Source organism: Callithrix jacchus, chromosome 14 (assembly GCF_049354715.1).
Source record: "Callithrix jacchus isolate 240 chromosome 14, calJac240_pri, whole genome shotgun sequence".
Taxonomy (NCBI): Eukaryota; Metazoa; Chordata; class Mammalia; order Primates; family Cebidae; genus Callithrix; species Callithrix jacchus.
In genome coordinates, this window is record NC_133515.1 from 4,742,354 (window position 1) to 4,769,155 (window position 26,802).

Consider the following 26,802-nt stretch of genomic DNA (forward strand, 5'->3'; position numbering starts at 1 on the left):
CTTGCTCAGGAAACCTATGAGCCGGAAAACTGTCACAGACCCAGGCGGGACTTTGGTGAAGAGATTTTTTTCTTTTTCTTTTTTATTATTATACTTTAAGTTCTGGGGTACATGTGCAGAACATGCAGGTTTGTTACATAGGTATACACATGCCATGGTGGTTCGCTGTACCCATCAACCCATCATCTACATTAGGTATTTCTCTTAATGCTATCCCTCCTCAATTCCCCCACCTCCTGCTATCCCTCCCCTAGCCACCTCCCAACAGGCCCGATGTGTGATGTTCCCTTCCCTGTGTCCATGTGTTCTCATTGTTCAACACCCACTTATGAGTGAGAACATGTGGTGTTTGGTTTTACGTTGCTGGAAACCATCATTCGCAGCAAACTGAGGCAAGAAGATTTTAATGCACAAATCTCTACTCAGTGGCTTGTCTCTGGGGTTCTCTCCATGGTGTCCATGGGGTCTTGAAGGCCATATTTAAACTTAGAGCTTTGTTGAAGCACATAGCCCTGTTGTAGAATCCACTGTGTGCAGGTCTGGGTGTCCCTGCTCATGCCTGTCTTTAGGAGATGGAGCACCTGGATTGGCCTTTGCCAGGGTGTTCTGATGGGCAGAGTTAAACAGCTCCTGGATGCCTCATGACCTGAAACTCTTGTTATAGCAGCAAGAGTTGATCCTTACTCTGCAGCCCGAAGACTTGATCTGTTGTATCTGAAGGATATGACCACAGAAGTGGGCATTTATTTTATCTCATTCATTTATTTTTTGAGACAGAGTCTCACTCTGTTGCCCAGGCTACAGTGCAGTGGTGCAACCCTAGCTCACTGCAGCCTCAAACTTCTGGACTCCAGCGATCCTCCTGCCCCAGCCTCCCGAGTACCTGGGACAACAGGTGTATGCCATTATACCCAGCTAATTTTTTGATTTTTGCAGAAATGGAATCTTTTTCTTTTTTGTTGAGACAGATTTTCATTCTTGTTGCCTAGGCTGGAGTGCAGTGGCCCTATCTCGGCTCACCACAAATTCTGCCTCCCAGGTACAAGTGATTCTCTGCCTCAGCCTCCCAAGTAGTTTGGATTACAGGCATGTGCCACGATGCCCAGCTAACTGTTCATATTTTTAGTAGAGATGAGGTTTCACCATGTTGGTCAGGCTGGTCTCAAACTCCTGACCTCAGGCGATCCGCCTGCCTCGGCCTCCCAAAATACTGGGATTACAGGTGTGAGCCATCATGTCCAGCTGAGATGAAATCTTGCTATGTTGCCCAAGCTGGTCTTGAACTCCTGGCCTCAAGAGATCCTCCCACCTCAGCCTCCCAATGTGTTGGGATTACAGGCATGAGGCCCTGCGCCTGGCCCAGGCAGGTATATTTGACCCAGCATATGGCAAAATTTGAAGCTTAGAATTATGAAAGCTGAATGCAAAGACAAAACGGGAGGGTTCTGTTGTCAGGTTAGATTCTAGGAAGCACCCTGCAGAGGTACCCCAGGGCCTGGATGAGCCATTCTGGGGCACATCTGAGATGACAAGCAGCCCCCCATACCCTCTTTTGACCTGAGCCCCTCCAGGGACCCAGGTATGAAAGCTGGCTGTGATGACCCAGAAAATTCACCTGAAATATTGTCAGGTTATCTGGGCTGGTTAAGAGGCATGAGGTGGACAGATGGAATGAGATGGAGTCTTTTGCATGGTATCCAGCACATAAGACAATTTGGTTGCTATTCTTTGAAAATCCATTACTGTTACTATTCACAGTGACTGGGGGATCCATATCTTGAATTGCTGCCTGCCTTTAATACTTTTGGGGTTTTCACTTCAAAGGATGGTGTCTGACATGACATTGTGCTCTTGGCAGGTTCTTTTTCTATTTTTAAAATTTTATTTATTTTTTAAAAGTAAAGACTGGGCACGGTGGTTCACATCTGTAATCCCAGCACTTTGGGAGGCCGAGGTGGGTGGATCACAAGGTGCGGAGTTTGAGACCAGCCTGACAAACATGGTGAAATCCTGCCAGCCTCCAGAGTAGCTGGAATTACAGGTGGCCACCACCATGCCCAGCTGGGTCTCGAACTCATGACTGGTTGGGAGTGGTGGTGGGCATCTGTAATCCCAGCTACTCAGGAGGCTGAGGCAGGAGAATCACTTGAACTGGGAGGCAGAGGCTGCAATGAGCAAAGATTGCACTACTGCACTCTGACCTGGGCAGCAGAGCAAGACTCCATCCCAAGAAAATAAAAATAAAAATAGAGTTAAGCTCTCACTATGTTGCCCAGGCTGATGTTGAACTCCTGGCCTCATGTGATCCTCTCACCTTGGTCTCCCAAAGCTCTGGGATTATAGGTGTGAGCCATGGTGCCCAGCCTTCTGCAGCTTCTAAACAAGTGCAGGAATTCCTCAGGGCTCCATGGGTAAGATTCAGGGGATCTTTGAACTTGGATGGGAAAATTATTCCCTTTGTTTTCTTTATTTCTAAATGAAAGATAACACTTCCTTTAATGATGAATGTGGACAACAAACCACGGTAGATAAAAAGAGCCCACACTTTTGTCACCAACAAAAGTCACAGATTTTCTGTCAAATTATAGGTGCTGAAGACCTCCTCACTGCAACCTCCGCCTCCCAGGTTCAAGCAATTCTTTTGCCTCAGCCTCCCGGGTAGCTGGGACTACAGGTGTCAACCACCACACCCAACTAATTATTATAATTTGAGTAGAGATGGGATTTTGCCATGTTAGCCAGGCTGGTCTTGATCTCTTGACGTCGTGATCTGCCTGCCTAGGCATTTTTTTTAGAAAAGTCAAGAACTTATTTTATTTTATTTAAAAATAAATATTGAAGATACCCCATTTCCCACCACCCTACAAAACTTTTGAATATGGAATGTTCAACGCCTATCCATTTTGGTAGTTTACAAAACCAGCAAAAACTCCAGCTGTTCAATGATGAATGTTTGAGAATAATTTTGTTTTTAAATAGCTGAGCATGTATGTGGGGATCACTCCTGCGAAGGGCCCTTGACAGGACCCTCGCCATCTTGAGCTTGAGCCCATACACGTTTCTCCTCTCTTGGAGGCTGTTGAGCTAAGGGAAAGGAGGAAGTCTAGTTGCACTGATTTTATAAACATCAATCTTTGCCTCTGACATTTGCAACAGAATGGCTGAGCTCAAGCCTTGTGGTCTAATGAGACATTGTATGGGTAGACATTGTATGCCTCCTAGTTCCTTCTCTGCACAATAACTGTATGACTTCATTTACCTCTGCTAACTCAATCATATTGTTTGCATATGATCCTGTATGACTAGGCAAGGTTAGAATGACATTTGGAAAGGTCCAGCTGTACCTTGTTAACAATCTTACTTGCTTGCTTAACTGATTTTAGAAAAACACGTTTAGATTTATGACCCCCTTTTTGTAAACTTTATTGTCCCTTTGCTGTACACCCTTTGATTAAGAGTCATACTTTCTGTACCCCTTTTCTTGTGATTTATATTCTTGACTTTATTTCAAGATACAATGGAATGTATGTCACTCCTCAAACACTGAAAGGTATATAACCTATAGTTTGCACAAATAAACTTGCTGTCTTGGCACTTCTTGCTCCGGCAATGCCTGGCAGTCCTCCAGACCCTGCTCTCTATCTATCTTTTCTTCCGCGCACTCCCTCTTCCAGGTTAAGAACACTTGAGTGGGGCTGAGGCTCTCCGCTGGTCGGAAGCCCCCCGGCAGATGTGCCGGACCCCCACACATGTACTGGAAAAATTCCTTTGCTAACAGCTGAAAATAAATTTAATTTTTGCACAAAAAATATTAACTTAGTAGTCTTTGCTTAAAGGTGGGATTAATTCTTCATGAAGTCAGAATGAGACAGTAAGCAGCATTAAGTTCATAGGCATGCAGAACTAGTACTGAAACTGCTAGCACAAATTCCAACAGAGTACATAAAGCTAAGTTACTACTCAAGCATCCATTTTTATCAAATTTAGAGACTCTCTCTGGGCATCTAAAGGAAGGAATCATCACTTTGAATATAAATGCCTCCAGGAGACAAGGAAAATTCAGTTAAGATTAAATTAGACAAAAGGTTAAGTGCAAGTACTAGAGAAATGTTGCTGAAGGTACCCATAAAATTTGTAACACTAACATGGCATGGGGTGACTCACATAAGCTGCTAGCTGTTGAACACCAGTGTTTTAAGATACAACTTTTATAAACATGTTTTATTTCTTTTGCTTATACCATCAGAACTGAATCTACTGTCTGTCATTTCCCTGAAACAGGGAAATCAATCTTAAACACACACTGGTGACTTTCAAAAGATAGCCATTTAAAAGGGTGGTAGCAGCAGGTATTTGATATCTTTTCTTTTTAAAAAAAAGTTTTCAAGCTGAAGGAAAAACATGTGTCCAAGAGTGTTATGATTATTCACTGGGGATTTTTGTCAGTAGCTGTACTAATTTAGATGACAATACAACAAAATCCAAGGATTAGTGACAGACAATGTACATGTCATAAGGAGTGCTAGATAGTACCAATCCTTACAAAATTCATTGTCTGAAATAAACTGTTAAGTATTCAAAAGTGTATCTAAATATTTTACATTAAGTGCAGAAACAGTCATCCAGATTACATCGCATATTTGCTGAATATTTTTCAAAAAGTGACAATCAAAGCCTAATTTTGCATCTTGGCTTTGTCTTATACAATATCAGCTGTTAAAAAGCATTTTACATGTGTATTTATTTATTTATTGCATTTTAGGCTTTGGGGTACATGTGAAGAACATGCAATAGGTATACACATGGCAGTGTGATTTGCTGCCTTCCTCCCCATCACCTATATCTGAGATTTCTCCCCATCACCTATATCTGAGATTTCTCCCCATGCTATCTCTCCCCAACTCCCCACCCCCCACTGTTCCTCCCCTATTTCCCCCCTGCAGACCCCAGTGTGTGATGCTCCCCTCCCTGTGTCAATGTGTTCTCATTGTTCAACACCCACCTATGAGTGAGAACATGCAGTGTTTGATTTTGTGTTCTTGTGTCAGTTTTCTGAGAATGATGGTTTCCAGGTTCATTCATGACCCTACAAAGGACACGAACTCATCGTTTTTGATGGCCGCATAGTATTCCATGGTGTATATGTGACATATTTTCCCTGTCCAGTCTATCATTGATGGGCATTTGGGTTGGTTCCAGGTCTTTGCTATTGTAAACTGTGCTACAATGAACATTCGGGTGCATTACATGTGTTTTTAAACCACAGTTGCTTGGCCAGATGAACAGTACTGTGTCAAAGCTGATAACCACCCTTATATGTGTGATTAGGACCCATGCATAATCTGATGTGCATCTAAACATTCAGTGCTCCAATTTTACTGGAAAAGCTGTAAAATGCAGTTGTTCTGCCAAACCACACTCCACTCCTTTCATCTTCCTTTCTAGGGAAATATTTTAGTTTGTTAGTTACCACTGAATAACTCGAGGGCTGATATGTAGGTTTTATCCAATGTCAAAAGAGTCAATCTTGACTTTTTCAAGCCACTTCAAATAACTGTAGAGATAATTAGCACCCTGTAAAGTATATTGTTTTACTCCTAGCAAGGGTGAGGAATCTGAGTATTATGTACAAGGCTCAAGATGACACTTAGGACATGCAGAGTAAAAATAATTTCCTTCCATATCCAGGTAATATAAAGCTAACACTTGTAGTCCTGTCTTTATGGGATGAAAACAGTCCCTTTACAATAGGTTTCTTGAAAGGGAGAACAAATAGCTAATAACTCTTCTGGTAACATATTATGGTACACTGGCCAGTGTGTTTTTGGCTATTAAACATAATCCTGTGAATCAGATTAATTCACTTGCTAAGTGTTCATTTGCAGCATTTCTTTGTTGAGTCTTGGGGGCCCTCTTGACCTTGTGGGGCTCCCCGTTGTCCACTCTGCCCAGAGCCTTGCTTTAAATCCTGCTGATATCCATCCCGTTGATAGCCAGAGTAATCCTGGGGACCATTGAACTGAGACTGTGTATAACCACTGTTTGGAGTGTTAGAAAATGAAGGGTGGCAACCATCATATCTTCCTCTGAATCCTTTGGCAAGGCCCCGGTACCATTCATCAAGCCTCTAGCACCACAGGAACCTCCATGAGAAACACCACGGCTACTGTAATAGGGCTGACTGCTACGTGGAAATTCAGTGTTCTGCTGAGGAGGCTGCTGGTGGTCACCAGTCACTTGATGGAACTGGTCCGGTGAACCACCAGTTCAAGAATGGTAAGTGCCCACCACTGTTTGAAGCTGTTCTTGCTGAAGCTCTGTTTGTTCTACTTGGTGAGGCTGACTAGAAAAGTTCTGGTTATAACTCACCTGGTACTAATTTTGCTGTTTTAACGTTGCTGGTTCATTAACAGGGGGAACTCGGGTATTCCTATTGAACACCATTTGCATGGATTGGAATGGAGCTGCATTTGCATTGATTCCACCACTATGTAAAGGTTTGCTTGTCCCAGCTAAAAATACTTGAGGCTGAGAAGCAGCAGAAAGGGATGATGATGCTGTAGTCTGGTCTGTATTTAAAGAGATTGTTGCCTGAATCTGATTGATTGGTTCCTTCTGTGGTCGTTGCTCTGTAGCATGAGAAGGCTGGTACAAGGGTTGAGATGCCGTATACCCCTCGCTTGTGGATGACACCAGAGGAACCTTGTAGCTTCTGGTTGTACAGGAACTTGATTAGGCTGAGCAAGTCTAGATTCAGAATGATCTGGAGGGCAAACCAGCTGGGGCATGCCCATGTTTTGTGCTGGATTCATAGGCTATGCAGATATAATGGCAAGATCAAGTGTCTTGTTTTCAAAATCCAGCATTGAATCCTGTATGAAATTATAGGGTCCCTGCATCTGTGCAATAAGGTCTTGCACTCACTGTCTTCTCACAAGAGGATCTGCTTGAGCCACTCTAGTCAAAGAGTTGGGCTGTGGTACTGAAGGGGATGCAGCCTGAGGCTGCTGCTGGAGTGAATTTACCACCTCAACTGTTTCAACTGTCCAGTCAACTACCTGCTCCTTTTCACCACTGGTGAACTGTGTTTCTGCCATGAACTGTTTATTTACATACTCTGTTGATTCAACTTCATTTTGCTCAGTGTACTCTTCTGCTGGCTCAGGTTCAGCTTCAGCTACCTGGTCTTCAACTGTAGGTGCTGAAGTTGCCTCTTCTTCCTCACACAACCCATTCTGGTGGTTGTGGGTGCTGTCAAAGTAGTTTGACTGAAAAACACATTTGACAATTTCCTTTAGAACTTTATGTGGTTCCACATACAGATTTTTCCTTGCCTTCCAGCAGGTCCCACAGGTTAATGGAGGCATGTTCATACTGTTCATTCAACCTTAAGCTCATGTCCCGTTCAAGGTCTACTAACTTATAGAATTCATCCAACAATGACAATTCCTCTTCTCACAACATAGGCACTCCATTCAAACCTTGTTTCAGGTCAGTTCTAACTTCATCATCTCCCAGTTTGTCCAAAACATACTGTAGCTCATGTACACTTTTTAAAGGTTTCTGTTCAGCTTCTCTCATAAGCTGCTCCCAACGTGCTGTCTTCTTTATTGTTTTCTGAATATCTTGACTTAGTCTCATGAAACTCCTTTGTAATTCTTTAGCAAACTCCAAATTATTGGTGACTTCCTGGTAATTAGAAACAGCATCCAGCTGATCTTGATTATGGCTTTCCCCTTTGTTCATTTGTTCCTGGCAATCATCAAGCTTACCTCTTTTCTTCTCCAGGTTCCAAAGTTTCTTGTCAATCACCCCTAGGATCTGCTTCATGGCCTCTGTCTGCACAGTGCCAGTACCGGTTACAGGGTGCTGAGAAGCTGGCCCGGAGGCCCCGGCTCCCGCAGCCACCCCTCTCCCAGAGAAACCCAACCCGGTGGTAGTCCCGACGACTTGCTGCCGCTCCCGCTGTGGCTGGTGGCCGAGGGCATTGTGCGCCGGCGGAAGCAGTCGGCGATCCCGAGTGGGCAGCTGTAGGGGCAAGTGTGGCGGTGCCTTCGTGGGCGCAGGCCACTTTGCCCAGTCCCCGCTGCATGGAGAGCCACTCCAAGTCTGGCCTTTTTTTTTTTTTTTTAAATACAAGCCCGCATGTTGTCTCACAGGCTGGAGTGCAGCGGTGCCATCATAGCCCACAGCAGCCTCGAACTCCTGGGCTCAAACGATCCTACAGTCTCTTGGGTGATATCTTTATAGTAGTGTGAGAATGGACTAATACAATTTCACAGTGTGAAATCACAGATTTTTTTATAATGATGCATTTTTCACTTTAGCCTCCTAGGTAGCTAGGACTACAGGTGGGCCAACGCACCCAGATAATTCTAGTTTGAAGCCCTCCTCCTGACTCTGGAAGGCCCCCAAATGCCTGGAGATACAAGACCAACCCAGGGCTCGTGCCACTCGTCGCAGCACAGACCAGGGAACAGAAGGGAGTGTGTGGCCAGCTCTGGTCTCCTCTGACCCCTCATCCACACCCTCATGGCCACTGGGCCACGGGAGACACCCCTGCAGCCTCCGTACCCTCCTGCAGGCCCTCCTTTCAGGGGTTGGAGGGCGGCCTCAGGGCCGGGTGCCAGCAGGGGGCTTCAGAGCATCATGCTTCAGAGGCGCCTGTCGCTCGCTTAGCATGCGTGCTGGACCTCATGGGAGTCCCTGGCCGTTCCTGCCCATGGAAGATGTAGTGCCTCCACCCGGGTCTGGGTACTGCCAACGCGTGGCCCACCCGGACAGACCCACAGCCTGCTGTCTGTGTAGCCCTGGCACTCCCAGAATTCCTCCCTTGCTCCCTTCTCTCCTTCCTTCCTTCCCTCCTCCTTCTTCTCCCTCCCTCCTCCTCCTCCTTCTCCCTCCCTCCCTCCCTCCTCCTCCTCCTTCTCCCTCCCTCCTCCTCCTTATCCCTCCCTCCCTCCCCCTTCCTTCCTTCCTTCCCTCCTCCTCCTCCTTCTCCTCCCTCCCTCCTTCCTTCCTTCTTTCCTTTCTTCCTTCCTTCCCTCCTCCTCCTTCTCCCTACCTCCTCCTCCTTCTCCCTTCCTCCCCTTTCCTTCCTTCCTTCCCTCCTCCTCCTTATTCTGCCTCCATTCTTCCTTCCTTCCTTACCTCCTGCTCCTTCTTCCTTCCTTTCTTCTCTCTTATTCCTCCTTTTCTTCCCACCTTCCTTTCTTCCTTCCCTGCTTCACTTTTTTTCTTCCTTCTTTTATTCCTTTATTGCTTCCTTTCCTCCCTCCTTCCTCTCTTCAATTTTCTTCTCCTTTACTTTCTTCCTGCCTCGCTTTTTGCTTACCTACCTCCCTTCTTTTTACTTCCTTCCTTCTTCCTTTCCTTTATATCCTTTTCCTCTCATTTTTCATCTTTCCTTCCTTCCTCCCTTCCTTCTCTCTTTCTTTCCTTCCTTCCTTCCTCCCTTCCTGCCTTCCTTCTCTCTTTTTGGCTTTCTCTCTAAATATTTCTCTCTTGTCTCTATTTTTATGTGTAATTTCATTTATCTCTCCCTGTCACTCTTTACTTTTTATCTGTATCTCTTTATCTCTTTTCTCCTCCTTCCCTTATTTGCCTCTCTCACTTCTTTTTCCTCTCCCCCATCTGTTTTACACACACACACACACACACACACACACACACACACACACACACACACACGACTTCCTCCTAAGCCTGCAGCTCTTTGAGGCTGAGGTCTTCTCTGCAGCTCATGAAACCCAGGAACCCACAGGGATTGCAGAGAGTGGCAGCCTCTTTCTTCATAGCTTCCATACTCAAATACTGAAGGCCCTTTTGTGACTCCTCCTCCAGGCAGCCTCCCCACAGGGCACAATGCAGCTTGCACCATGGGTGGTGGTGTAGAAATTACAGGTGCCAGCATCTTACACAACATTCTCCCTCTATCACTGGTGACTCGAGCCACCTGGGGTAAGGCACGGAAGCTCTCCGAATCTGTTTTCTTGTTTAAATGGGCCTCTACAAATTAGATTAAATCTTGTATGTAAACAGGTTTCTTGTGATACTATGATGTGTGGAAGACAGGGTGGGGTTTTGTTTGTTTGCTTTCATTTGTTTTTTGAGATGGCTCTGCTCCGTCACCCAGGCTGCACTGCAGTAGTGCTATCACAGCTCACTGCAGCTTGGACTTCCTAAGCTCCAGAGATCCTCTCAACTCAGCCTCCGGAGTAGCTGGGACCACAGGCATACGCCACCACACTTGGCTCATTTTTGTATTTGTTGTGGAGACAAGGTCTTACTATGTTGCCCAGGTTGGTCTTGAACTCCTGAGTCTATCCATCTTGACCTCCCAAAGTGCTGGAGTTACAGGCATGAGCCACCCTGCCCTGTGGTAGACACAGCTTTTGAAATGGCTCCCAGTGAGTGCTGCCTCTGGTTATTCACACCCCTCTCTAACATCTCCCTCTGAGATGGGCCAAAGCAGGAGACTTGCTTCTAGCAAAAAGATCATGGCAAAAGTATGGGATTTCACTTCTGAGATTTGGCTACACAAGACTGATTTCCATCAGGCCAACTGTTCTCATGCGTGCTTCTTGTTCACTTGCTTTGATAGAACCATCACGTCATGAGCTGCCTTACAAACAGGCCCACATGGTGAAGAACTCAGGCCTTTGGCTTCTGACCAATGGCCAGCAAAGAACAGAGACTCTCAGGCCAATGGAATTATCCCAACAATGTGGGTCTTGGAAAGGAATCTTCCCTCATTTAAGCTTTGAAATGTCTCCAGCTATAGCCAACATATCAATAGCACCTGGGGAGAGCCCTGAAGGAAAGGACTCCCCAAAGCTGCCTTCAGGAAATAACCCCCTGAGACTGTGAGATGATCAACACTGTGGCTTTAAGTCATTGGATTGTGGGAGAATTTATTATGCAGATATAGATAACTGATAATATGTAAAAGATGTGTTAGCTAGAGCAGGCTGAAGTGCAGTGACAAATAACCTTAATGATGAAATGGCTCAACAAAACAATCCTGGTGTGATATTCAGGTCAATGAGGAGGGTATCTTTCATGTGGATATTTAGGGACTTAGATTCCTTCCCCCTTACGGCTCTACTATCCCCTAAGGCCCTGTTGTTGTCTGTTGTCTGCATCCAGCCGAGAAGGAGAAAGGGAGTGTGGTCTAGGCAAACTCACTCCCACAAAAGCACAGCCCCAAAGAGCTGCCTATGATATATACTCATATTCTCTTGGGGAAAATTATATATATATATATATATATATATATATATATATATATATATATATATAGAGAGAGAGAGAGAGAGAGAGAGAGAGAGTGTATTGCTCTGGCTGGAGTGCAGTGGCGTGAGCTCGACTCACTGCAACCTCTACCTTCTGGGTTCAAGCAATTCTTCTGCCTCAGCCTCTAGAGTAGCTGAAACTACAGACATGCACCACCACGCCTGGCTAATATTTGTATTTTTGGTTTCACTATGTTGACCAGGCTGGACTCAAACATCCGACCGCAAGTGGTCCATCCACCTAGGCCTCCCAATGTGATGGGATTACAGGTGTGAGCCACTGTGCCTGGCCTCTGTTGGGGAAAATGATATCACATGTTTCCACTTACTTTGAAAGTAAATTGAGCCATGTCTATTCATGGTGGCTCCAGTCTTAGAATGCATAGCATAGACCTAGCCTCAAACTATTCAATGTACATTGGCCCAAGGGAGTCTGGCCCCGCCTGGGCTCTCCTCCATGTTAACTCTCCTGACACTGAAATTGTTGGGAACTTGTCTACTGAGAAGTTCTTTTCTTGTTTCATCTTGTACCTGGCCTGGTCCATGTGTCCTCATGCCGCCTAACTACAGCATGGAAGAATCTTCTCTCCTCTGGCCTGACTCTACTCAGGCTGTGGATTCAACAGAGTGTTTTTTCTGCTTCAGTAAGTGGCTTTTGTGCATTGCAGTGGCTGATTTATTCCTAACTTGCCTACAAAATTATGAGCTCCACAATGTTCCCACACAACACTACATCTTCATCTTCAAGTCAAACCATTGCACTCAAATTTTAGATCACACTATTTCTGAATCAGCAGAAATCTTGCTCCTGGTTCAGTAAAGGTGATATTCAATGGTATATATGAAGAAACCCAAATGACTGTGGCATAAACCAAAGGTTTATTTTTTCACTTTAGTTTTCTCTCATGTAAAGAAATTCTTGAGTAAGCAAGACTGAGTTAGTATGGTAGCTTCATCAGGATCCTTGCAATTTCTGCTGCACCACTTCAAAGTCACATTTTTCTTTCCAAAATGGTTTGAAAGTTGGCTGCTGTAGCTCCAGCCATTACGTCTGTATTCCAGGTAGCAGTAAAAAAAAAAGGGCAAGGGCCAAAGGGTGTATCAGCCAGCTGAATTATCTCCTTTAAAGACCATTCTTATAATTCAACCCATTGACATCTACTTACCAGCCCAGTGACATCATTGGCCACCTCTGTCTGCAAGGGAGGCCAGCAAGTGTGGTTTTCCAGCTGCATGCATTGCTGAACTCAGCAATATGGGTTGTCTAACCCAAGAAGTAGGGGAACTTGAGTAGACAGCCAGCAGTCTCTTACACATCGTCTTATTCTCTAAGGGAGCAGAAAGATGGATTCCCACAAATCCAAGTCCCAGCTGCCTTTTCTGCAATAGCTATTAACGGTATTGGCTAAACTGTCTGTATCTCTCCACCTTTATGGCTCTGCTGAGAACACCCCAAGGCTACCAGTTCCTTTGTGATAGCTAATAATGGCAGAGTGTTAGAAGTGGCAGTAATATCTCTTGGGCAAATGGATAACCACTTCTGAGACCCTTGTGTCCAGAATTGGTTGGGGCTGCCTGAGATGATTGCGTGACACAATGCCTATGGAAAGCTTTTCAAAATTAGTATTAGACTTTGTTTTAGAACAGTTTTAGATTTACAGAAAAATTGAATGAGACTGTACAAAGAGTTCTCATAATTTACCCCCACCACAACACATGCAAACTTTCTCTGTCATAAAAATCTTACATGAGTTAGATGTATTTGTTAGAATCAATAAACCAATGTTGATACTTTTTTTTAACAGAGTCTCACTGTGTCACCCAGACTCGAGTGCAATGGCACAATCTCCGCTCACTGCAATTTCCACCTCCCAGGTTCAAGTGATTCTCCTGCTTCAGTCTCTTGAGTAGCTGGGATTGCAAGTGTGAATCCACATGCCTGGCTAATTTCTGTATTTTCAGTAGAGATGGGGTTTCACCATGTTGACTGGGCTGAATGATACATCATTATTAACTGAAGCCTGTCATTTATTCAGATTTTCTTGACTTTAATTCTAATATATTTTTTTTCTTCCAAATCCCATTCAGGATACTGTACTACATTTATCTGGCATGTCTCTGTAGGTGCCTCTTGGTTAAGAGGCAACATTTTCTCAAGGTTTTCTTGTTTTTAATGATCTGATGTTTTGAGGAGTACTGATATTTTGCAGGATGCCCCTGTACTGGAATTTGTCTGATGTTTCTCTTGTGATTAACTTGTGGTTATGGTTTTGTTTTTTGAGACGGAGTTTCGCTTTTGTTACCCAGGCTGGAGTGCAATGGAATGATCTTGGCTCACCAAAACCTCCGCCTCCTGGGTTCAGGCAATTCTTCTGCCTCAGCCTCATGAGTAGCTGGGATTACAGGCATGCACCACCATGCCCAGCTAATTTTTTGTATTTTTAGTAGAGATGTGGTTTCACCATGTTGACCAGGATGGTCTTGATCTCTTGACCTCATGATCCACACACCTCATCCTCCCAAAGTGCTGGAATTACAGGCGTGAGCCAGTGTGCATGGTGAAGGCTCTGACTTCTGCATGTACATGATGTCTGTAAGATTTTCAAAGTGTTTTTGTCTTTATTTGGGTGACTATCAGAAATTAGGTCAGGTACAGTGACTCACCCCTGTAATCCCAGCATATTGGGAGATCGAGGCAGGCTGTTCACTTTAGGTCGGGATTTCAAGACCAGCCTGGCCAACATGGTGGTGAAACCCCATCTCTACTAAAAATATAAAAATTAGCCTGGCATGGTGGTGCACGCCTGTAGCCCCAGCTACTCAGGAGGCTGAGGCAGGAGAATTGCTTGACTCCAGGAGGCAGAGGTTGCAGTGAGCCAAGAACATGCCATTGTACTCTGCCTGGGTGACAGAGTAAGACCCCGTATCAAAAAAAGAAGTTAATATAAACATCTACATTGCCTGGATGGCCCAGGTGGGTACTGAACATGGCTTTAGGACATTTGGGTGCCAACATCCCTGGGGCTAAGTTGTTCTATGGGAACTGTAGTAAAGAGAAGAAGAGAGTAGTGACTTTTTTTTTTGAAGCAGAGTTTCACTCTTTTCGCCCAGATTGGAGTGCAGTGGTGGGGCAATCTCAGCTCACTGTAACCTCTGCCTCAGCCTCCTGAGTAGGTGGGATTATAGGTACATGCCCCCACGCCCAGCTAACTTTTGTATTTTTAGGAGAAACAGGATTTCACTGTGTTGGACAGGCTGGTCTTGAACTCTTGACCTCAGGTGATCCACTTGCCATGACCTCTGAAAATGCTGGGATTAGAGGCATGAGCCACTGCATCCAGCCAAGGGTGGAGATTTTAATATAAATGTATTTTTCACGCAGGAAAGCTACTAGAATATGAATTCCCAGAGAGCAGGATTTTTATCCTCTCTGCTTACCAATTTACCCTTAGTCACTCCCTTGAGAGAAAGTAAATGCTGAATAAATATGGGGTGAATGGATGAATGGTGATTAAATGATTCAGAAATACTTCATAGAAGTACAGGAAACTAGAGGGAGAATCAGGTGATCATGAAGCACAGAAGAACCTCTGCTGGCTCAATTGGTGTCACGTTCACATCTGAAGTAGCAAGGATTCCATTTCAGTGAGCAACAGTGCCACCAGGTTAAATGAATGCTGTTGAATGAAATTTTATCTGCTATGTAGATTTGTTCATATCGACCAATCAATTTATTCTTATTTTATAGTAGCAATAGAGTAGAAGTCATTTTATGTGGACATGTATTTGAGAAACATGATAGCAAAAAATAAATTAGGTCAGCCCTGAGGGTCCGTGAGACTTTTAATTTTTTTTCTTTTAGAAGGATGCCACCTATTACTCTACTTAAGAAATACTACCAGCCTGGGTTATATAGTAAGATCTCATCTCTACAAAGGAAAAAAAATTTAGCTGGGCATAGTGGTACTGCAGTGGGGTCATTGTCGGGGGTAAATACCCAGGGTTCATTGTCTCACACCAAGAAGATTAAGGATGCTGATACACATGAGGAGTGAGTTTAGGAGTGGAGGGTTAATAAGCAGAAAAAAAGAGAAAGGAGATTGGGTGTGGTGGCTCACACCTGTAATACCAGCACTTTGAAAGACCAAAGTGGGTGGATCATGAGGTCAGGAGTTTGAGACCAGGCTGATCAACATGGTGAAACCTCGTCTCTACTAAAAATACAAAAAAATTAGCCAGGTGTGGTGGTGGGTGCCTATAATCCTAGCTACTAAGGAGGCTGAGATAGGAGAACTGCTTGAACCTGAGAGGCAGAGGTTGTAGTGAGCTGAGACCGCTCCACTGCACTCCAGCCTGGGTGACAGAAAAGGCTTTGCCTCAAAAAAAGGAAAGAGAAAGGCAAACAGGTCTTTCTCCATTGTGAGAGAGAGGGGTATCTGAAAAAGAAAATACAGCCCTGAGACTCCATCAGATTTTAAAGGTAGACTTGAAAAGACAATATCTTTAAGTCTTTAATCCAACTGGAGTTAATTTTAGTGTAAAGTATCAGGAAGGGGTCCAGTTTCTGCTTTCTGCACATGGCTAGCCAGTTTTCCCAACACCATTTATTAAACAGGGAATCCTTTCCCCATGGCTTGTTTTTGTCAGGTTTATCAAAGATTGTATGGTTGTAGATATGTTGTGTTGCCTCCAATGCTTCTATTCTGTTCCATTGGTCTATATCTCTGTTTTGGTACCAGTACTATGCTGTTTTGATTACTGTAGCCTTGTAGTATAGTTTGAAGTCTGGTAGTGTCATGCCTCCCGCTGTGTTCTTTTTGCTTAGAATTGACTTGGCTATGCGAGCTCTCTTTTGGTTCCATATGAAGTTCATGATGTTTTTTTTCCAGTTCTGTGAAGAAAGTCAATGGTACCTTGATGGGGATAGCATTGATTCTGTAAATTACTTTGGACAGTAGAACCATTTTCACGATATTGATTCTTCCTAACCATGAGCATAGACTGTTTCTCCGTCTGTTTGTGTCCTCTCTGATTTCGTTGAGCAGTGGTTTGTAGTTTTCCTTGAAGAGGTCTCTTACATTCCTTGTAAGTTTTATTCCTAGGTATTTTATTCTTTTTGTAGCAATTGCGAATGGCAGTTCGTTCTTGATTTGGCTCTCTTTAAGTCTGTTGTTGGTGTATAGGAATGCTTGTGATTTTTGCACATTGGTTTTATAACCTGAGACTTTGCTGGAGTTGCTTATCAGTTTCAGGAGATTTTTGGCTGAGGCGACGGGGTCTTCTAGGTATACTATCATGTCGTCTGCAAATAGAGACAATTTGGCTTCCACCTTTCCTCTTTGAATACCCTTTGTTTCTTTTTCTTGCCTGATTGCTCTGGCTAGAACTTCCAGTACTATATTGAATAGGAGTGGTGAAAGAGGGCATCCTTGTCTAGTGCCAGATTTCTTCCAGGTTTGCCCATTCAGTATGATATTGGCTGTTGGTTTGTCGTAAATAGCTTTTATTACTTTGAGGTACGTTCCATCAATACAGAGTTTATTGAGGATTTTTAGCATAAAGAGCTGCTGAATTTTGTCAAATGCCTTCTCTGTGTCAATTGAGATAATCATGTGGTCTTTGTTTTTGGTTCTGTTTATGTGGTGAATTACGTTGATAGACTTGCGTATGTTGAACCAGCCTTGCATCCCCGGGATGAATCCTACTTGATCATGATGGATAAGTTTTTTGATGTGCTGTTGCAATCGGCTTGCCAGAATTTTATTGAAGATTTTTTCATCTATGTTCATCATGGATATTGGCCTGAAGTTTTCTTTTCTTGTTGAGTCTCTACCGGGTTTTGGTATCAGGATGAGACCTGGCACCAAAAAAACCCTAGAAGAAAATCTAGGCAAAACCATTTAGGAGTAGGCAAGGACTTCATGACCAAAACACAAAAAGCATTGGCAACAAAAGCCAAAATAGACAAATTGGACCTAATCAAACTCCACAGCTTCTGCACGGCAAAAGAAACAGTCACTAGAGTGAATTGGCAACCAACAGAATGGGAAAAAATTTTTGAAGTTTACCCATCTGACAAAGGGCTGATATCCAGAATTTACAAAGAACTCAAACAGATTTACAGGAAAAAAACAAACAAGCCCATTCAAAATTGGGCAAAGAATATGAACAGACACTTTACAAAAGAAGACACACGAGGCCAAGAAACATATGAAAAAAATGCTCATCATCACTGGTCATTAGAGAGATGCAAATCAAAACCACATTGAGATACCATCTGACGCCAGTTAGAATGGTGATCATTAAAAACTCTGGAGACAACAGATGCTGGAGCGGATGTGGAGAAATAGAAACACTTTTACACTGTTGGTGGGAGTGTAAATTAGTTCAACCATTGTGGAAGACAGTGTGGCGATTCCTCAAGGCCTTAGAAATAGAAATTCCATTTGACCCAGCAATCCCATTACTGGGTATATATCCAAAAGACTATAAATCGTTCTACTCTAAGGACACATGCACACGAATGGTCATTGCAGCACTTTTTACAATAGCAAAAACCTGGATCCACCCTAAATGCCCATCAATGATAGACTGGATTGGGAAAATGTGGCACATATACACCATGGAATATTATGCAGCAATAAAACATGATGAGTTCGTGTCCTTTTGTAGGAACATGGATGAATCTGGAAAACATCATTCTCAGCAAACTGACACAAGAACAGAAAATGAAATATCGCATATTCTCACTCATAGGTGGGTGATGAAAAATGAGAACACATGGACACAGGGAAGGGAGTACTACACACTGGGGTCTATTGGGGGGAATAGGGGAGGGATGGTGGGGGGGAGCTTGGGAGGGATAGCCTGGGGAGAAATGCCAAATGTGGGTGAAGGAGAGGAAGATAGCCAAACACACTGCCATGTGTGTACCTATGCAGCTATCTTGCATGTTCTGCACATGTACCCCTAAACCTAAAATGAAATAAAATAAAACAGGGAAAAGAAAAAAAAAAGAAAAGACAGTGTCTGATTTTCATAAGACACACAGATTTGTTCCACCAGGTTTGACATTTACATAGTGCATGGGGGAGTCTTGTCACCCCATCCTAATCTTATGCAAATGGGGTATTTGCCTGGCTGGCACCATACTGTCTTCTCCTTACTTGTCCACATAATTTGGCAAGGAGAAGGGAAGATGGAGCCTTTATGTTGGACGTGCCTAGACCCAGGTAGCCTTTTCCTATTGGCACAGCTGCTGGCATTTACCTGTGCAAGGTTCCAGCTTGCTTGTCTCTGTCTGCAGCTTAATTTTGTAGGCTGCTCTTTTGGGGACTGTTTTTCATTAAAAGTAAAACCTTACTGAGGACTTGCTCTTCATTAAAAGGAAAACCTTACCGAGGGCTTCCTTGCCTTCACTATCTGCCTATGTAATTTTTTCTTAACTCCTGTATCAGTATGTGCACCTGTAGCCTCACCTACAGGGGAGGCTGAGGTAGGAGAAGTATTTGAGCCTCGGAGTTTAAGTCTGCAGTGAGCTATAATTGAATCACTGCACTCCAGTCTAGGTGACAGAACAAGACACTGACTCTAAAAAAAAATGGGAGAAAAAAAGACACACTAGATTAAAATTGTCAGCAATATATGCTACATCCTGCAGGAAGTGGCACAGGGCTTCTCTAGCCAAGAAAGTTCACCTTTTCTCCAGGTGGCAGAGATGAATTCTTTCCACTGATCAAGGTGCTGCTCCTGGAATAGAATTTGTTTCCCTCACAGTCATGGCAGCCGTGTTCAAGCTTAAAGGGGTCCACTGAATTTTAGGCATCCTGGAGCTTAATTTTTTTTTTTAGAGACAGGGGTCTGCAACCAGGGTAGTTTTTAAATATTTTGTTTTTTAGAGACAAGGTCTCACTACTTGGTTTTTTTTTTTTTTTGCTGTTTTTTTGAGACAGAGTCTTTCTCTGTCTTTCATTGTCTCCCAGGCTGGAGTGTAGTGGCACAGTCTCAGCTCACTGCAACTCTCCAGCTCCCAGGTTCAAGCAGTTTTGCTGCCTCAGCTTCCAAGTAGCTGTGATTACAGGTATGCACCACCATGCCCATCAAATTTTTTGTATTTTTGGTAGATACGGGGTTTCACCATGTTGCCCAGACTGGTCTTGAACTCCTGACCTCAGGCGATCTAGCCTCCTTGACCTCCCAAGAAGCTGGGATTATAGGCATGACCACCACACCCAGCCAGAGGTGTCACTATTTTGCCCAGTCTGATTTCAGACTCGTGGCCTCAAGCATCCTCCCACCTTGTCCTCCAGAAGCACTGGAATTACAGTTGTGAGTGCTCCACCCAGCCTTCACAGTAGGTTTAAAATCTCATCAGGTGACAGAAAGTTGAGTCTTGTTTTCAGCCTCCAGAGGGCTGGACAGTGGGAAGACATTCTTGAGATTCAGATTGGTCTTGGCTCCCTGTCAGAAAGAGATTTTCTCCCTTAGAACAACCTGTTTTCAGAGTTTATCAAGCAGATACTGAGTAATTGATTACCTGGACAGGTAGGTGGGCATCCACTAGGGGGGCAGGTAAGATACAATTGCATTCTTGGAGGAATATGAGCCCATTAACCATTTATTAGAAATGACAATAATCTCTGGTGAGGCCAGACAGTATCCTGTCTTCTGGAACCATCTACAGCCTCATTGATCCCTCTTTGGCTCTCCATATTTCCATTCTTCATTCCTTGTTTTTGGAGAATCAGTATTGGGAGTCTTTATCAATACCCAACATAGGAAGTCAAGCTGGAAGCCACATGTGTGAGGACCATCCATTGGCTGCTGCCTCTTTAGGGTAAAGAACACTGGAATTTCCTAATATGCCTAAAGCCCCATTCATGCCAATAGGCACAGACCCTGTTTCATAACTGCTTGGGATACATGGTGGAAGCCCAATATACTGCATCTGTTTTCTTCATCCAAATAGGAGATTCCAAGGGCAAAAAAACCATATTTCTGTCTTCATCACAGTGCCTTGCACTTAGTGCATTTCAACTCAATCTTTCTCCGCCTTTTCTCTCTCTCTCCCTCTTCCTTTTCCAAGAAATTATAAAGGCCAGGCACAGTGGCTCACACCTGAAATTCCAGCATTTTGGGAGGCCAAGAGGGGCAGATCACTTGAGGTCAGGAGTTAGAGACCAGCCTGGCCAACATGGTGAAACCCCACCTCTACTAAAAATACAAAAATTAGCCAGGTGTGGTGGCAGGTACCTATAAGTTCAGCTACTCAGGAGACTGTGACAGGAGAGTTGCTTGAACTTGGGAGACAGAGGTTTCAGTGAGTCAAGATGCACTGCACTCCAGCCTGGACAACAGAGGAAGACAGAAAGAAAGAAAAAGAAAGAAAGAGAAAGAGAGAGAGAGAGAGAAGAAAAAGAAAGAAAGAAAGAAAAGGAAGGAAGGAAGGAAGGAAGGAAGGAAGGAAGGAAGGAAGGAAGGAAGGAAGGAAAGAAAGAGAGAGAGAGAAAGGGAGGGAGAGAAAGAAAAGAAAAAAATTTTAAGGAGCAAATTACAGAGGTGTCCAAATATATTTGTTGAACAGAACTGAAATACACCTCTGCAGTTTGGGTCTGAGCAGTGATCCCCAACCTTGGATCTAAGGAGACTTATCTGAGAAGTGAGAAAACATGAAAATCAAGACACTCAGAGATTCATGATTGTGAGACATTAGGAACTGATGACCTGCAAGCCATGGGAGCTCCGATAAAACATGAAGCTGACACCCTGACAACCAACAGGGACCAGGCTCCTGGCTCCAGCCACTGGGCTTATTAAAGCCTGGGAACGTTTATGAACCACATGGTTTCCTACACAGACTCCAAGCCCCTTGCAAGCCTTTTCCTGCCTGGCTGTGACTTCGGCCTTCCCAAAAAAAGCCTTGGCAAAGAGGAGAGAGGAGAAACACATGTCAATCAGGGATAACTCACTCACTGCAGCCCTGCGGGAGTGGCCTGCTCTGCCCAGGGGCCTCACTTTATGAAACCACATTGTTTTTTATGGATGATTAAAAAAATATCAGATGAAACAAAAATGGCCTCAGAAACTTACATAAGAAGGCTTGGAGTGGCTTACAAGGGCAGCGTCTGGCCCCCAATGTGCTGGCTCTGTGTTTTCTAATTCTTCTCCTTTTCTGCCCCCCAGTGTTCATCTAACCAGAAAGAAAGCATGTGAGATATCTGAAACTACAGATATTTAAAGACATGGCTTTGACAGCTTGAGCATTGATCAGGACGACCGTCTGCAACTTTTTTTTTTTTTTGCCACATACATTCAGTGGCAAAAAGTTAGAGGAAAGAGAAAGAAATGGCCACAGATGGTGGAGGGTGGGAGTGCTGCTCTAAGGGGAAGGGGCTGGGCAGGGTGGGAGGAAAACAAAGCCAGAGCCCGGCCTCCTGCCCTTCCTGCATTCTCCTGGGGCAGGGGGGACCGTGATGGGTGCTCAGATGAGGAAACAGATCTGTCACTTCTCATAATAATAGATGATGCCACAGGCTGACACAGTGAAGGAGGGGGAGATTTTCCTGGAGCTTAAGGCTTGGAATTTGCTGCCCTGGCCATCCCTGTGCAGAGATACGGAATCTTCAGAACTTATTTTTTTCTTTGTTTCTGTTTTTGAGCCAGAGTCTCAGTCTGTTGCCCAGGCTGCAATGCAGTGGTGCGATCTCGGCTCACTGCAACCTCCGCCTCTGGGGCTCAAGAGATTCTCCTGCCTTGGCCTCCCAAATAGCTGGGATTACAGGCTCATGCCACCACACCTGGTGAATTTTTGTATTTTTTACTTGAGAGAAGGTTTTTTCATGTTGTCCAGGCTGTTCTTGGACTCTTAAGGATCTCTAGAACTTTTATTTACTTAATTTTTTTTTTCAAGATGGAGTGTTGCTCCATCGCCCAGGATGGAGTGCATTGGTGCAATATCATCTGACTAAAACCTCCGCCTCCTGGGCTCAGGCGATTCTCTTGCCTCAGCCTCCCAAGTAACTGAGATTACAGGCTCACGCTACCATGCCCAGCTAATTTTTGTATTTATAGTAGAGATGGGGCTTCACCAAGTTGGTCAGGTTGGTCTCAAACTCCTAGGGGTCTCCAGAACTTTTATTTTATTTATTTGTTTATTTACCTATTTTTGAGACGGAGTCTTACTCCATCATCCAGGCTGGAGTGCAGTTGTACCATCTCATCTTATTACAACCTCTACCTCCTGGGCTCAAGCAGTTCTCCTCCCTTAGCCTCTCAAGTACCTGGGATTATAGGCTCATGTTAAAATGTCCAGCTATTTTTTGTATTTTTAGTAGAGATGGGGTTTTACCATGTTTACCAGGCTGGTCTTGAACTCCTGACCTCCAGTGATCTGCCCTCCTCCACCTCCCAAAGTGCTGAGATTACAGACATGAGCCACCATACCCAGCAATCCAGAACTTTTAAATTCTCCCAAAGGACTTAGGGCCAATTCTTTCCTCCCCACCAGGGTCCTGCTTCTTTTTACTTTTCCTCATTCTCTCCTGCTTCATCAACTCCTCTTCTCTGCCTTGGTCCCTTGCCACTCCCAGTGCCATCAGGCCCAGATGGGATCCCATGTGGTCAAGAGGGGGTTGTCCTGTGATCCTGGCCTCAAGCTCTGAGCAGTCTCCCCAGGTATTCCAGTCCCATGGGAGGAAGCTGCTGGCAGATGCTGCTGACATGTATAGGCCACCTAGGCTATAGAACCTTGTAACCAAGGGTCAGAGCTCAGAGCACACATGCTGGTGTCAGAGAATCTCCCAGGGGTCCTGAGCTAGCAGCCCCCATGCCACATAAACAAGCAAACTGGGACATCTTGTCCTGCCACAGTGTGGCCCTAAAAATGAGGGGGTGCCAGATGCGGTAGCTCATGCCTGTAACTTCAGCATTTTGGGAGGCCAAGGTAGATAGATCACTTGAGGTCAGGAGTTCCAGACCAGCCTGGCCAACATGGTGAAAACATGTCTCTACTAAAAATACAAAAATCAGTTGGATGTTTTGGCTCATTCCTGTAATCCCAGATGCTCGGGAAGCTGAGGCAGGAGAATTGCTTGAACCCAGGAGGTGGAGGTTGCAGTGAGCTGAGATTGTGCCACTGCACTTTAGCCTTGGTGACAGAGCAAGACTGTCTCAAAAAAAAAGAGTTGGTACTCATCTCTCTCAAGTTCCAAGATGATTGCTGATGTCTTTACCTTAAGGGTGCAGCCTTGTAAGTACAAATGAGCCCAAAGTGTGGTGAGCATAAGCTTTGACTTGCTGACTCTGTCCTGTGGGACTGGAGGCTGTGGGCTCCACACCCTGAAAATCTGTCCCAAAGCCCTTTCTCCAGCTCTCTCTTAACCATCCTCACACGGGGGATCTGAAGTTATCTAGCTCTTTCCACCATCACCCTCAAGCTTTGATGGTTAAGATTCACCAACCCTTCATGGCCAAATAGCATGATTTTGGCTCACTGCAACCTCCACTCCCCTGGTTTAAGTAATTCTCTTGCCTCAGCCTCCCAAGTAGCTGGAACTACAGGTGCCCACTACCATGCCTGGCTAATTTTTTTTTTGTAGAGATGGAGTTTTACTATGTTGGCCAGGCTGGTCTCAAACTCTTGACCTCATCATCTGCCTACCTTTGCCTCCCAAAGTGCTGGGGTTACAGGCATGAGCGACCATGCCCAGCCAAGAATATTATCAAAAAATTAAAAAGGCATGTTGTATACCTGTCTCCTCAGTTACTCAGGAGGCTGAGGTGGGAGGATCATTTGAGCCCAAGAGTTTAAGGCTGCAGCGGATCATGACTGCACCACTGTAATCCAGCCTGGGTGACAGAGCCAGACCCCATCTCATATATAAATAAATAAATAACAGCAACCCCTCAATGCCAAAGAAGCCACCCCCCCCATGTCTCCATCACTCCCCTCCCAACTTCCAGTTCTGGGGAAATCAAGACACAAAGGAGGCTGATCTGGGAAGTGCTAACATGTATTTATTTCACAAGGTGGAAGATGGGGTGAGGAGATGACCACCCAAAAGATGTCACCAAATGAGACTCTTTGAATCCCACACAGGGCAAGGGGGAAGCTACAAGATTCAGCTCTGGGTGGTGCTTGACCAGCGACAGTGTTGGGGAAAGAGACAGGGACTGAGAGATGGGGCAGCCTTCTGCAGGGGTCTCCACAGGGCAGGGCTGAGTCACATGCTTCTGGCCAGACATGGGCCAAACCCACACCCCACTCATTCTTCTCATCCCCCTCATTTCTATCCAGTTGAGCAATGAAGCAGCAAGCCCAGGGCCACACAGCTACATCAGCATTGTCACATGCTTTGGAACGCACAGCCAGACATGCACGCACACTCCCTGTCACACGGAGCACACAGGCACACACACAGTCATGCATGCACACGTGTTTATATATTAACTCTGATTTATATGTGCACCCTAACGAGAGGGCAATCGAAAAAAAAAATTATTACTCTTCAGAGAGGAAACGACTGCCTTCTCCTCTGCCAGCCAGCAGAGCATGGGGTGAAATGAGATGAGCTGAAAGCATTTTTGAGGTTCCCAGAAGCCTTCACTGAAGCCTTTAGGTTCTGGATGAAGAGTCCCTTCTGCTTCCTGGGGACAGCCTCCGTGACTCAGGGCTCCCAGGTCTTTGACCCAGCTCCATCCTGCAGGGTTCTTATGGCTTAGACCATCCTACAGGCTTAGTCTGTTTCTGTCTCTGGCTTCCTCTAGACAGAGGCAGGAGAGCTGGCCTAAGCACATTGATATGAGCCTAGTGCCCACGTGACCAGGAGAGAAAGCATCAGCTCCATCTAGGTCATCACAGGAGGGGCCAGAAGAGTCCAGAGCTGCAGTGCCCAAAGCCACCCTGGTGGAAAGAGTTGGGGGCAGTGGCTGCCTTCGGGTGTGATCAGGTAGGTGTCATCTTGGAAGAAGCAACCTCAGAGGAAACTGAGTGCCAGTCCTTGCTTCCTCCTTTTCCTCCTTTTAGGGTGAAGAGTTAGGACATGGCTGAATTCCCCGCTGCCTCCCACTGTGTTGATGGCTGGAGTTGAGCAGCTGCCGCTGCAGGAGACAAGATGCAGGAGGGGACTCTGCCAGTAATGAGGTGGAGAACTGGACAATCTCACTCCTCATTACCAGGTCCACATCAGAGGCTGCAGAAGACACCTCTCAGTTTCCCAGAGAAGGGCGGGGGCCTTTTCAGGGTGCAGGAACTCTATGGGCAGCTGAATACCTGAGGGCGACAGAGTATCCATCTGGGGTCCCTGTGCTGCCCTGGAGGAGCCCTGGGGAGCCTGCTGAGCACCTGCCAACCCCTTGCTGTTTCTCCACCAGGGTGGCTGGTCCACAGGTTGGCTGGTCCTGGAGGTCAGGCTCCAGTGCCCCAGCTTCCTCTCTCTACTTGATGGAGTTCTTAATGGTCCACCTCTGACCCATGCAGCTATGAAGGATAAGGTTGATACAAGCCAGGTCCCAGTTCTCCACCTCCAGGCAGTGCCCCATGCCCTTGTTCATGATGGCTCCATTTTGGAAGGGGACAAAATCAAGAACAGGGGAGGAGAGAGAGAGAGAAAGAGATACAGAAAAAAGACAGGAGAGAGAAAATGAGAAAGAGAAATAGGAAAAGAAGAGAGACAGAGAAAGAGACAAAGAGAAGACAGAGACAGAGGAGAGAAAAATGGAGGGGAGAGAGGAGAAAGAGGAGAGAGAGATGGAAGAAAAAGAGAACGATACAGAAGAGAGAAAGAAAAGAAAAGAGACAAAGAGAAGACAAAGGGAACAGGGATAGAAAAAGGGAAGAGAGAGAAAAGAGGCAAAGGGAAAGATAAAGTGGAGAGAAAGAAAAAGCAAAAAGAGGAAAAGAGAGAAGATAGAGGAAAAAAGAGGAGAGAGAGAGAAGAGAAAAGAGAAAGAAAGGTGGAGAGGGAGAGGAAGAGACAGAGAGAGAGAACAACAGAGAAGGAGAGACAAAGAAAGAGAGGGAGAAAGGCTTAACCATCATGGTGCCTAGCACATAGCTTCTTGCAGAGAACCACTTCCACCAAAGTTCTTTGCATGGGGCTGGGCAAGGAATCATGAGACCTCCTCTGCACACTCTGAAGTCAGAACCTAAATAAGCTTCACTGCATTTGAGTATCTGAATCAGGTGAGGAGCATTGGTGGGAATGGGGTCGGGTTGGGGAGTTTCCTGGGACATTCTTTGTCTGATATTCTCAGGCCCACTGGCTGTGGGTACTTAGTAAATTTCAGGGAATTTCGCCCTCAATACTCTCTCAGGATTGATCAGAGCTCAACTGAGGTGGGAATCAGAAATAATCAGAATTGATCGTAGCCTAGCACTGAGGTAGGAATCAGAAATGCTACTCATGCAGAAACTCCACAGCTGCCCCCAGGAAGTGCCTTGGGAATACAAGCCCAGCCCAGGGCAGGAAGATTTGGGCTCAGGGTTGCACTTTGCTGGGGACCCCTGGGG

General features: G+C 45.1%; 1 protein-coding gene and 1 pseudogene across 5 annotated transcripts in view; both read right to left on the bottom strand.

Annotated features, from left to right (window-relative positions):
• Positions 1-5,860: 5,860 nt before the first annotated feature.
• Positions 5,861-7,988, bottom strand: LOC100392433 (caprin-1 pseudogene; annotated as a pseudogene).
• A 16,275-nt stretch (positions 7,989-24,263) lies between these two features.
• LOC128929677 (uncharacterized) overlaps positions 24,264-26,802 on the bottom strand; it is a 71,680-nt gene continuing 69,141 nt past the window's right edge. Inside the window, exon 4 of one of the 5 annotated variants that reach the window (XM_054245272.2) lies at positions 24,264-25,563. In XM_054245272.2, the coding sequence (XP_054101247.2) occupies positions 25,546-25,563 (18 nt within the window). In that variant the 3' untranslated portion in view covers positions 24,264-25,545. Of the gene's footprint in view, positions 25,564-25,583; positions 25,850-26,802 lie in introns of those variants that run through there. The other 4 variants (XM_078348387.1, XM_078348388.1, XM_078348386.1 and 1 more) reach the window with 4 other exon arrangements.